This window comes from Otolemur garnettii, unplaced genomic scaffold, assembly GCF_000181295.1.
Source record: "Otolemur garnettii isolate 467f Iridium unplaced genomic scaffold, OtoGar3 scaffold00030, whole genome shotgun sequence".
Taxonomy (NCBI): Eukaryota; Metazoa; Chordata; class Mammalia; order Primates; family Galagidae; genus Otolemur; species Otolemur garnettii.
This window is the reverse complement of record NW_003852425.1, coordinates 741,308-754,370: the sequence shown is the minus strand read 5'-3', so window position 1 is coordinate 754,370 and position 13,063 is coordinate 741,308. Positions and strand designations below refer to the sequence as shown.

General features: G+C 37.5%; 1 protein-coding gene across 6 annotated transcripts in view; it reads left to right on the top strand.

Annotated features, from left to right (window-relative positions):
* The window catches only part of PRR16 (proline rich 16), a 273,307-nt gene that overhangs the window by 180,787 nt on the left and 79,457 nt on the right, over positions 1 to 13,063 (top strand). For 3 of the 6 annotated variants that reach the window (XM_023512705.1, XM_023512704.1, XM_012804629.2), the window contains exon 2: positions 1,211 to 2,578. In XM_023512705.1, coding sequence (XP_023368473.1) covers positions 1,262 to 1,966 — 705 coding nt within the window. In that variant the 5' untranslated portion in view covers positions 1,211 to 1,261 and the 3' untranslated portion in view covers positions 1,967 to 2,578. Of the gene's footprint in view, positions 1 to 1,210; positions 2,584 to 13,063 lie in introns of those variants that run through there. The other 3 variants (XR_002773192.1, XM_023512703.1, XM_003788893.2) reach the window with 2 other exon arrangements.

Genomic DNA, 13,063 nt, shown 5'->3' with positions numbered 1-13,063 from the left:
GAGCCCATGGTAAGTTTTGTCCTGTCTCTCAAGGTCACAGACCTTGGGCTTCTATGCTTTCCCAGAAGCAAAGGCTATTTACCTGTGTCTTAGAAGCTGGAGGGTTTCTTTCTCCAACACCAGTGCTCAAGGCACCTGTTTTTTGTTGTTGACATAAGGTCTCACTTTGTCACCCTGGGTAAAGTGCAGTGGTGTTATCATAGCTCACTACAACCTCAAACTCCTGGACTCAAGCAATCTCCCTGCCTCTGCCTCTCCAGCAGCAGGGGCTGTAGGCACTGGTCAGGATGCCTAGTCAATTTTTCTTTATTACTAGAGGTAGGGTCTTGCTCTTGTTTAGACTGATCTTGAACTCCTGAGTCAAGCGATCCTCTGACCTTGACCTCTCAGAGTGACAGGATTATAGGAATGAGCCATTTTGTAGAAGAAGACTTCAAGAAATGGATCTGTTTTAGGGATCTGTTTTGTATCTATGTGTCCATGAGGGGCTCTTTCCAGTCTCTTTCCTTCCTCAAGGCTCCACCTGAGAGGTCAAAGGAAAGGAGACGGTGAACACAGACAGCATCGTGACTGGGCTCCCAGGATTCCGGACTGTCACGACAGCACATGTTCAGCCTTTCACTGGAAATCAGAGTTTTAACTGTTTACTCTCTCCGATGTCTGCTGCCTCTTCTTCTTGTGATTTTTCCTCCCAAGATTAGACAATTATTATAACGTATCTAAGAGGCTGCGAAACTCTTCATAGTTTATTCATTCAGTTGCCTTGTGATCTCAGACTCTGATAGTCTCAAGAAAAGTTGTGAATCTTGCAGGTTAATCTGGCTTTTTCTCATCTTCAGCATGGAAGAAGTGTCGGCCTGTGGTGTCCACACACTAAGAGGAGAGGATGTTCCCTCCACCTTATTTAAAGAAAAATCAGTTATATTCCTGCATCAGAGTTCATCCTTCATGGGTAGAGCAAATTTGGGGATAGAATGTATACAAAAATAGTATATTATATTCTAGGCATGTGAAATTATATTATCGAACAGTTGGCAGTGTGTGTCATGGTAACTACTCTCTAAATTTACTGACAAAACATTACATAGCAGTGGAAAGCACAGCTCAGTATTGAAGCTTGCATTCTAGATTAAAGCTAGAGAAAAAAATCGTTTCTAGTATGTTCTGCTTTGGGTCATTCTTCAACACAATTACTTGTCCTTTCCACCAGGTGGTTGACCAGATTGACACGCTGACCTCTGACCTGCAGCTGGAGGATGAGATGACCGACAGCTCCAAAACGGACACGCTGAACAGTAGCTCCAGTGGGACGACAGCCTCCAGCCTGGAGAAGATCAAAGTGCAGGCCAATGCGCCGCTTATTAAACCCCCAGCCCACCCGTCCGCCATCCTCACGGTCCTGAGAAAGCCAAATCCTCCACCGCCTCCTCCACGGTTGACACCCGTGAAGTGTGAAGACCCGCAAAGGATAGTGCCAACCGTTAATCCCGTAAAGACCAATGGCACCCTGCTGCGAAACGGAAGCTTACCCGGTGGACCTAACAAAATTCCCAATGGAGATATCTGCTGCATCCCCAACAGTAACTTGGACAAGACTCCAGTGCAGCCTCTAATGCACAGACCTGAAAAAGACAGGTGTCCCCAGCCGGGGCCTCGAGAACGGGTTCGGTTTAATGAAAAAGTACAGTACCACGGCTACTGTCCGGACTGTGATACCCGGTATAACATAAAACCCAGGGAGGTCCACTCGCACAGTGAGCCCACCCACCCGCCAGGAAAGAGTCCTCACCAAGGCCCTCCTCTCCCTCCTCCTCCCCACCTCCCTGCTTTCCCACTAGAAAACGGGGGCCTGGGAATAAGCCACAGTACCAGCTTCCCCCCTCTCAGACCCGCAACTGTGCCTCCTCCCACTGCGCCCAAACCACAGAAGACGATCTTGAGGAAATCAACCACTACGACAGTGTGATGTATGCCATTTAAAAATAACTTTTCGGTTCTTTTTAAAATTTTCTATATCATAAGCATAAAATCATAAGTAATGAGCACTTTCTACTCAAGCAATAAAATCCCCAAACATATTAATCCTGCATTCAGCAAAGTGGCATAAAAATCACCTGGTAAGTATGCAGCCGGTGTGCTGCTAATAGACTGGGTAGGCGTTATTTTAAATGTTGTATCATCATAAACCCCGGAGTGCTGAAAAATACGAATGCATTGATTTCACAATTGACCTGTGACAGACTGTGACCTGCAGATTTCAAATAGTTTGATTTACTAGAAGGGGCGGGATCTGATTCATTTTATTCACGACTAATTCATCTATGCATTGATAACACGTCATACTCTTTGATCTAATACTTTTTACTAAGCAATTTTAATACCGAAGGACTATTTTATTATTTTTTTCTAAAGATGTTTGTCACTAGTTTTTCATTATGGAATGCCGAGGACAATACCAAAAAGTTTATTTTCTATACTATACAATTATGAATTATATGTTCAGCTACATGTGTAATAAAAATATTTTCATCTTTGGAAATATCATTATGTCAATAAACGGTAGTAAATAATGGCGAAACCAAACGTTCCCCAGAATTAAAGAAGTGGTTCATTTTACCCGTATTCATATTCATCAAAATGAGTGGCACAGCTGAAAAATTTTAGGGAGGATTCTAGTGAGTTTCTATCAGCCTTTTCTAAATTAAATGTCATATTCCATGCCATAAACAGACGTTTACACATTGCATATTGTACATCTCCGTTTGGTACTTCAAGAACCCCTCCCCCTGTGTGTGAGGCCAGGTTCTTTAGACCCTTCTCATGCTCAGCATTCTTCCACAACAGACTAAAGTTGCGGCGGTGTTCTGCTTTTTCCTCCTGCATCAGTTGGGTTTTCTACTTCCCTGAGAGAACACACATTTATAGGAGGATCAGAGGGGGAAATAACAGACGCTTCTGGTAACCCGTGTGTTCAGCATTGGCTCAAAGCTTTATCCTCTCAGAGTTGAAAGATGTCATGGTTCTTTGCTGTTCCATAGATGGAAGAGAAGGAATCTTTTCCTTCTAACATTAAAAAAAAAAAAAAAGTCGTTTTTAGTCTCATTTGCCAACTTAGAAAACTGACCTACTTAGGAGTCAAGTTCAATTCCCAACTGCATTGATTTGAACTGACGAAATGTTTTGCCCTGGACCTAGAAATGAGTTTTCTGCTCTGGAGTCATGATGAAGGCGGGTTTCTACACAAAATCGGTCCACTAAGTGGTAAGAATAGAGATAGTCACCTTTGGCGGCAATGTGTTTACTGTGCGACTTGCTAAACTTTGTCTCTTGAGAGCTAAACTTTTTTCATTTGCTGCTGCAGGGAGGTAGTCTTCAATTATATGATCATATTGCTTTGTTGCCTTTTTCGGCCTATATCATGCTTTTATAAAGTGCTGCTTTTGAACATCTTCCTGTTAAAAAATGAGAATGTATTTTAGACAGAATGCAAAAAATATAATTAGCTTTATTTTTGAAACAATGATCAAATGAGTGAAAAACAGAAAGTGTCTTGTTAAACAATTACTCAGAGTGCTCTTTCTTCTGTATGTGTTGGACATGAAAATAATGCAAACAATATAATCCAAGTTTTCAGAAAGTTGCAACTCATAAGGACAATGATCAAGAAAGGCCGTAATCTGAAATTTATTAACTGTGTTATCAGTGTGTTTAATAGATATGAGCCAGGTAAATAAATAATTGACTTGGTGAGTACCAAAATTATGTGTTCCTAACTTTTTAATGCATTCATAGTTTTGATATAAATAAATCCAGGGTTTCATCATCTTTCTAGATTGTAAATAATTGCATCCTTTCCTATGTCCATCAAGTATTAGACTGTTCAAGATTATAAACTATTGTGAAAGACCCACAGTTTTCTCCCTTCTGCCCATCTTCTTTCTTCAGCCAGTCACTGTGGCCTAATAATAACCATACAGTTTGAGACCTTGATCTTTGTTAGTCTGCAAACCAAGCTGGACCTCAAAATAGAGCTTTCTAATAATCACAAGTCATCCCCAAGCAGATAACTTGCAATAAAGCACTTTGAATAAATTGAATCATTCAAGCTGTTGGACCTTAAGCCAGATGCCCAGAAATAACCTTGGAGGTTCAAGTCCACCTCTATTCCTCAAAGTATGGACAAAGCTTCCCCATGAATGACCCTATTTTTCTCTGTGATTATTGACATATGTCAGAGCTATACTTGTTTTTATTCAACACATCGAGAGTTAACTATTGGCCTAGAAAACTGAGTTTAATCCCGGCCCACAAATGTTACAGTTATTGATGTTTCTTTCTTATTACAGTTTATTTATGATCAACATTAAATATTAGATTAAAACAATATTTGGAATATCTTTTGAGTTTATTCATTCTGTTATTTTATTTTGTCATTAAAATTTGAACTACTTTATATTAATACATTTTCTTGCCCAACTGATAATTTTAAAACATTCACGGGAACTTAGTTATTTCTTTACAAATATATATATATGAACTTGTAAACATAGATGGCAATGAAGAGGGTATCATGTTATCTGCATAGAAACTTGGACTAAGTGGTAGCATCGTTTCTGAATCAGCCAACATTGCTTTGAAAATTTAAATTTTGAAATGCAAATGCTACTTGTCATCATTACATTACAATAAGACCACTTACATGTTTCTTTTTCCTGAATATTTTTTAAAGAATTGCTCTTCTCAAATTCTTTTTTTCTTATTTCAAATGAAGATGAGGGTAAAAATTTTTATCTCACATCGTTTTCAGTTTTCAGGTAAAGCCGACATTGTAGGTAAGCCCTTCACCCTGGGGTGCTCAGCACACCCTTACGCTGTATACATTAGGTGAGTTTTTATTTTTTAATTAGGTGAGATCTTCAAAGAAACTGCTTTTCAGAAACAACATAGATTTGAACATTTTTATTTATACATAGCTTGTGCCACAGAGTCAGTGTTCAAACTTCTTGAAGGTGGTATTCCCACAAAATGCAAACCAGTGATAGACTAATAATAATTATGACAATAATAGTGTAAACATAGAACATATTTCAAAAAATGAGACTCATTAATTAAAAGAGAATAGAAAAGATTTTTGTCTGTTTACTGTAAACACAAATTATCCCGTTTCTAGAAGTCATTTTATGTCTACTAATGAGAGACACAAAGAAAATAAAAATTGACCTCTATTTTGTCCCACCTTGCAATAGTTACAGCAGTTATAAAAAGAAAGAAAACTGATACTTTTTAGGTCATACTTCAGCTAAATGTAAAAATATCTTAACAAAAACACAAGACCAGGCCGAGGGAGAAATTTTCCACTCTTCCAATTTGATATTATTATATTCATATCTCCCCTTATTAGTTTATTAATAATGAAAAAGTGAATGTACTATTTGCAAAAGTGGTTTAATTAACCCCCAAATCTTGTGTTTGAATCATAACTGCATCCTCGTTTTCAAATGAATAAAAGAATAAGACACCATATTATGTGCCTTTTTCTGAACAGATTAGTTAAGTACTTTTAGCACGACTAGAGCAGCAGCTACACACAGTCTGTAAAATTGTACAAAACCTTTTATCTTTAGGCTCTAATTATAGCTCCCGTTGGGTGCTACATGAAGAAAATTCTGAGAAGTTCTGCATATAATTGCACAAGGAATGGTGTAATCAAGTGATGAATCACTGCCTGGACTGAGTTTTTTTTTTTCTTGTGGAATACATGTGACAATGTGATGCCAACTCTTCTAATTTTCTTAAAGATTTTGCTTTTCCAAATTCTCTGTTGAGGCACATTTTACTATAATTTACACTCCAAATTATCGTGAAAGATAATGTACAATGTGCTTGCAATGTACTTTGATGAAATATCTATGATTGATGAGAGAGGTAATAATTTCTATTGCTCTGTTTATTAAAAGCTATGTCAGAAAATTAGGTAAATTGTACAGAATCTGACGGTGACTGGACATGATCACAAATCACATGACATTGTTGAGGTCAATGTGTGACTGTGACCCTGTAATTAAGGTTTTAGTGTAAACATTTTGGAGTTTCAAAATTTTTCAAGTCACATGATCCTGAAATAATGAAACATGAGATGCTATGACTAGGGCACACAGCAGTGTTGAACGTCAGATTGCAGTTAGCTGCGTCTTAGTGACACAGCAATTATGTATGGTGTCATTTCATTTGAGACACTTAGGTTTATCATTCTAGTCTTTTGAGAGGAAACTAAAGGGGAATGTAAAGAACAAAGGCATCTTTACATAAAGGACATGGGATCGTAAAGAAACACTCTCTTTAAAATACAGTTAGACAGGTATAGAATTGCATGAAGACCAATGAAAAATAATGAGGAAATATTGCTTATAATTTACAACTTCTAGATTCATCAAGTAGAGATAGACTAATATAGTAACTTTTCTCTGACGCTGTACATATTTGCAATGCTAACGTGTAAAATAGATATTATTGTCCTCATTTACCAGCAGAGAAATCCAAGACCTCATTTTTAGTATTTTGCCAAAATGAGCCCGTTAGTAAGTATCATGCTGGCATTTTAGTGCCAGTATGAATCACCATAGTTTTTCCCTACAACGCAGCATTAAATGATGTACTTCATAGCCCTGAACTTTACAAATCTTTTCCTTTATTCTGAACAGTTATTTTGACGCCTGAAAGGGGTTACCTAATGTTGTTTTGACATTCTTAATGTGTTTGATCTTTGCAGACTATGAAAGGAATTTCAGGCAATTTAGCTACCGTCTAAAATGAATGAGCTGCTGAATAATGCAAGCCTCATTTTCTCAAGTATTATCCAGCGGCTTCATCTTTCAGGTTTTTTTTCCCTTCTTCGTTCAAAGACTGTTATTTGGATCTTTATTCAAAGAAGTTCTGGTTCCATAGAATCATGCCATTAACCCTGAAAGTGTCATGAATATGTATCATTCACTAATATTTCATTTATGAATTACATCTCTTTAACATTGACCCCGTGGAACCTCCGTGGAACCTCCAAAAAAATGCCACTGCATTCAAACTCTCTAATAAGAGTGTTTGCATTCTTTTGTTATTAGACTATAGATATGATTTTCCACTATATGATGATGGAACTGTCAATTTTCCTAACCACCAAAGGGAATTTGGCTAAATAAAACATTGTGTTCCTGGGGGAGGTAAGGGGTCATAGTAGCAAGACCTGATGTCCAACCCTTCTCAAGAGCATATGCCCAGTACTCTTCTCTGTGATTTGCACATAACATTTGTCTTCACATTATTTTTCCTTCATAACAATTTGATGTCCTATACTATATTGTTACTCATATTTTTAAATATGACAAACTTATGGGACTAGAAACTGGCTGCCCAAGACCTTAGAGCCAGTAAGTGGTCACACTGGAAATAAGGGAGGCAAGTCTGGCTCCATGACGGGTACTCTTCACCACCTTTCAGAACTGCCTTAATGCATGGATTTTGTGTTCTATACAGGTAATCGGTAGAGAACCTGGAACTTTTCATAGAGTGTTGGAAAATATAAAATGAGAGAAAAATAAGTATATTTCTTTATTAATCAAGGTAGACTAGTCCCCATGCTGTGACAGCAAATGGCCCCAGTACTTCTGAAGAATCCAAGTTATTTCTTGCTCACTCAGAGTTCATCCTGGATGTGGGAGATTCCTCCAAACGAGAGTCCATCAAGAAGTTATTCAGCGGTACAGGTTGTCTTGATCCTATAGCTCCAACATCCTTATTGAAGACCACCACAACAGAGGAAGGGGCAACTGGAGAATGTTACTGATGTTCTCATCTCAGCACCTGCGTGTTCATCAAAACTGGTCATGTGATCTTGCCCTTAGTCCCCATATGCCCAGAAGAGACAGGAGATCTGTGGATGACTGAGCCCAAGTCAGATCTCACACTGTTTCTGAAGGGATAATTTTTGGTATGTAAGTAATTTGAATATTTTATAAACTTTTATAGATTGACACTCCTTTCATATACTCGGTATTCACTTACCCTCACCATAAATTAGGGATGCCATCTTGTTTTAAACAAAGAAAAGAAATGAATTTAACAATAATCCTGTGAAACACTTAGTGGGAGAGAATTAACATTTACTATGAAGAAGGTTCAGTTTTACTGAAACCTTTAGCTGCCATATTGAAGTTCTGTGTCACCAACTTATATTTTTAATTAAACATTTATAAATTGTACACTAAATTATTATTTTGCAAATTCCCAGACAAATAATTCTTCCATAAATTACATTTCCATATGAAGAATTGTCCTCCTAAGAATACATAAATATGCTAAGCCTGACAATTAAGTTCATGAACTCATCCTACAAAAAGGGCTACATACCTCATTGCTGAATATCACAAGGGTCCCCTTCAAGATACTCCCCTTGGGAAGTTATGCACCAATGCCAGTGCCTACTCCACACTTCAAAGCAATTTTGTAGCTCTTTTTCAGAATGACCATCATAACAACCATAATGAATGCCACCCAGCAAGACGCTACCACCTGTCAACATGAACACAGCTGTGAGAAGCTGATATACCAGGGTTATGAAGCCTTACTGAGTTATTTGTATAGTGCTGCCAATGTAAGTGTGTGGTGGCAAGTTCAATAACTTAATCGTCAGACCTTGTATGATGATAGCTCTGATGGTCAGTTCAGAAAGAGTTCCAGAATTGCTTCAAAGGTGGCCTAGATGCTGGTTTCAGTGGGTTCATAGCTTCCCAAGGGGAGTACTTCAAAGATGACAGTTGTGATATTCAGTAGAGATGTTTGTAGCACATTTTCTAGGATGAGTTCTCACATTTGACTGTCAGATCTCCATGTGATTTGAAGATACGTATCTATCTACCCAGAATAGTTAAGGCATATGATGCTCCACCACAGAAATTTGTCACTCATGATGTAAAATCTGATGTATATATATAATATTAATCTTGAAGACAGTATATTAAAATAAAAATATCGATTTGAAATCAGAAAGCCTAGGTTGAGTCTCAGTTTCCTAACTCCCATATACATAATTGGGCAGTTGAGTCATTATGTAGGTATTCTGACCTCATCGGGGTTACTCCATTACATCGTACGAGTGGAGTAGAGTACTGTCAACAGAAGGAGGCTGCCATTACAAAATCCCATATGAGCTTCGAAGGTGTCAAGACTACAAGTCTCAATTCTTTCCTAAGAATGCCGAAAAGTCAAATGAATGAGGCAGCCTGGAAACACAGCTCACGGATTCTATAAGTCTGTAGCCCAGAGTTATTGGATGGCTAGAATGCCCAAATTATTCTACCTCATTCCTTGCGTATGTCAGAAACACCTCCCAAGCTCTTATCCCCTAGATTAGAGCCAACTAAACTATATTGGCCTCATAGCTAATTACTACTTACCTGATATTTTGTTTTAAATTTTGTCATGTTATTTGCGTGGGGTAACAGCTCTTCTGCTGACACAGGGTGAGTACACACATAGTTCAGCTCAGTCATAAGTTCTGTTTCATTTATTTAGTCAAACACTAGCTCTTTCTCAACTCATGTCTCTCTTGCAATGGAAAATACAAAAATACTGTGCATTTCCCTTTATTTTATTTATACCATCACAAGCTCTTGTTCCTGTACTTTTTGCTTAAATTTTATGGTTTTATACATTTTATTTCTACATATTTATTTCTGTATAACTATCTGTACCCCCACCCAGTTTGGTAACACTTCCCCACATTTCTCTTCTGAAAGGTACCACCTGACAACATACAATTTAACACTTAAATCCTTAATTATTTAAGGAATGTCAAAGTACTTAACCAACAGTAAAATCTGAAACAAATGCAAATCATTCTTATTAATTTGTGCTTGTGAGATTTCCATGTTCTTTGTTAATATGGTTTATTTATTATACTTCATTAATTTGATTGTTTGTTTTGCATTTGCCTAGGTTGGTGCTAATGATATTTTAATCATCTCATTTATATTTATTTACTTAGATGTTCTTATAGTTAATATTATCAGGTAAGCCTAACGACTTTCTTAGGCTCGGTTCAGATGTAAAAGTCTCATTTTTGAATGATTACATTTTGTGAATTATCAAGTCGGAAAATGAACATGCTAAAAATCTATGGTGACTAAAACAATAAGCACATTTCATTGAACTATTTTGACAAGTGTAACTTAGTTTTAATTACTCATGGTAATATGTAAGGTGAGGTAGGTAGTCAGACATGAGTAGGGTGGATGGAGGATGCGGTTAGGCTTTTTGGACTGGGTTGGGTCAGGCTGCCTGAGCTGTTGTGAGAATAAGGCTAGCCGAGACCTTGCAGATGCAAGGCCTTGGCAGGTTGTTTGGGGGAGGTGGTTGTTTTGGGGGACTGACTAATGTCCCAGGGACTTAATGACAGCTACAGAAAGATACAAGTTGTTATGGGAGTGTGTTATTGGAACAGACTTCATCAAGACGCTAGGAAACGTCTAAGAAGCAATTGAGACCCTCAAAAGTTGTTTATCAAATCAGGCACTGTACTCTCTGTCATGCCTGCGGTCTCTAGGCTGAGGCTCAGCCTGCTGCTCAGGTCGTTAAAACAAACATTTCCTCTCCTGCCAAAACTTGCTCTTATTCTCTTCAATTATTTCAGCGAATACCTGAGCCCTCCCCACGCTGCCTCAACACACACAGCACATGAGTAAATATGTTAAAGTATAATTTGTTAAACTAATTAAATTCTAATACTACTAGTCATCTATACATTAAAAAAAAATATTTGTTCAAATAAGAAATTAAGTCATCAAGCTTTTGTTTAAAAAAGGGAATGTTTGTGATCATGGTTAAAAACATTTATCAGGGGTAGTTTGCACTTGATCTTAGCCAAAAGGCTGAGAAGTGATTATCAGCAATATTTTAACTATACTTGGCTTTAATCAAAGTTTGTGATATATTCAAATACATATTTCAATGAGGTGCCATCAGTGAAAACTGAAGTCCTCTGATCACTTAAGTCTTAAGTATAAGGAAATTAAATACCACCAGGGGCAATCTAAAAAACATCATCTGGAACTATTATTTTCTAGCATTTCAAACCAGCCTTTATGAGAAAATAGAGTATTTTGATTTATTTTACCCACTGTTAAAACTGCGTAGTTGTATCAAATTATGATTGTGTTTTGCTTGACATTTAAAATACAGTATTGAAGCTCTGCCTTTTAAACAGACTTCCTTTTTAAGTGGACTTATCAGTTATTAGAGAATTAATATTTAAAATATCTCTTCCATAGGACTTCTCAGTTCTCTGATTACCCAAACTCCAAATTTCAGATATATTTAGCTTTTTTATCTCCCTTGTTGCTTTTACCTAAATAATTTTAATTCTTTGCAAAGTCTTCTTGGTGCAGCCACTCCCAATGACCCTCGTGGAAGAGGCTTTCATCCTCTTGGTAAGTCACATTTGCCACTTGTCTGGTCACTTGTCCTCTTGCCCTGAGCATCACTCTGTACATAATTCCAACAGAGAAATGTTCCTTTTGCTATTCATCACAACCCCCACATTTTGATGAGTTAGGTTTATCTACTATTTAAAATTTTTTAATTCTGGGTTTGGCAGTTCTAACAAAACTCTTCCACATCTAATTTTACAACCTGTGGATCTGAGGAGCATGATAACTACAGGAAGACTCCAGCCAGGTGGGGTAATCCCTGCCCCTGTTGACGTGTGTTGTTCATTTCTCATTGCTGCACCTTTTCTTGGGCTTGTAGCCCAAGCCTGAAGTAACTTCTCAGTGCTTTGGTCTTGTAAATCTTTCTCTATAGGTGTGGTGCCTGTGGCTCAAGGGAATGGGTGCCAGCCCCCTAAGCTGGAGGTGGTGGGTTCAAGCCCAGCCCCGGCCAAAAGCTGAAAAAAAAATCTTCCTCTGTATATTTCAACCATTTATTAAGACTTTTTTCTTATCTTTAAAAAGTGATAAGGGTAAGGTGTATATGACACAGGTAAAAAATCCACAAAATAAAACCTACAAATATATATGGAAAGAAATAACCAACTAGGAATTAAATAAATGCAAGTTTTTTAAATGTGCATGTTAAGTTAGCAATACTAGTAAAGGCAGTGTCTACCAGCCTACTTTGACTGTTAATAACAAAAAATCACAGGGTATGTGGACGGAAGGAACTTAAAGTGATTAAATCCAGTGCCTGCCCTTTAATGAGCCGTTGGTAGGCTGAGGAAACTTTTGAAAATTCATGTATAGAAATGTACTTGATCTAAAATGCATTCCTATTTACTTAAAGCAAGCAGTTCTCTGGAGAATATGAATTGGTACATATTGGGGTCTTAGAATCTTGGCACAAAAGAAGAAATAAGCAAGATCATTCAAATTAATGATGTAAAGTTCCGTCACATGTGTAGAAAGTGCTCAGCAAAAAAGAACAAAGGGACGTGAAAAATAACTAAAATTGAGAAATGAGCTCTCACCACAAAAATGGGTTATGTGAGGCATCACGTATGTTAATTAGCTCAATATAGCCTTACCACCATGTATACATATTCCAAAACAACATGCTATACATCATAAATACATAATTTTTTTGTCAATTAAAAATAAATGACTACAAATGTTTTAAAAAGAAGTAGGAGATTACAATCTTCTCCTTAATATTGACCCAAACCCGAGGGAATAAAATGAAGGCTGCTCACGCTTATAATCCTAGCACTCTGAGAGGCCGTGGAGGAAGGATTGTTTGAAACTGGGAGTTTGAGACCACCTGAGCAAGAGTGAGACCCTGTGTCTACTAAAAATAGGACAAATTCAGCCAGGCCTGGTGGTGTGCACCTATAGTCCCAATTACATGGGAGGCTGAGGCCAGAGGATCGCTTCAGCTCAGGTGTTTGAGGTTACAGTGAGCTGTCATGGTACCACTGCACTCTAGCTAGGGTGACAGAATGAGACTCTGTCTCAAATAAAATAATAAAATAGAATAAACATAATGTAAAATAAGCCCTTAAATTAATGTATATTCAGTTATA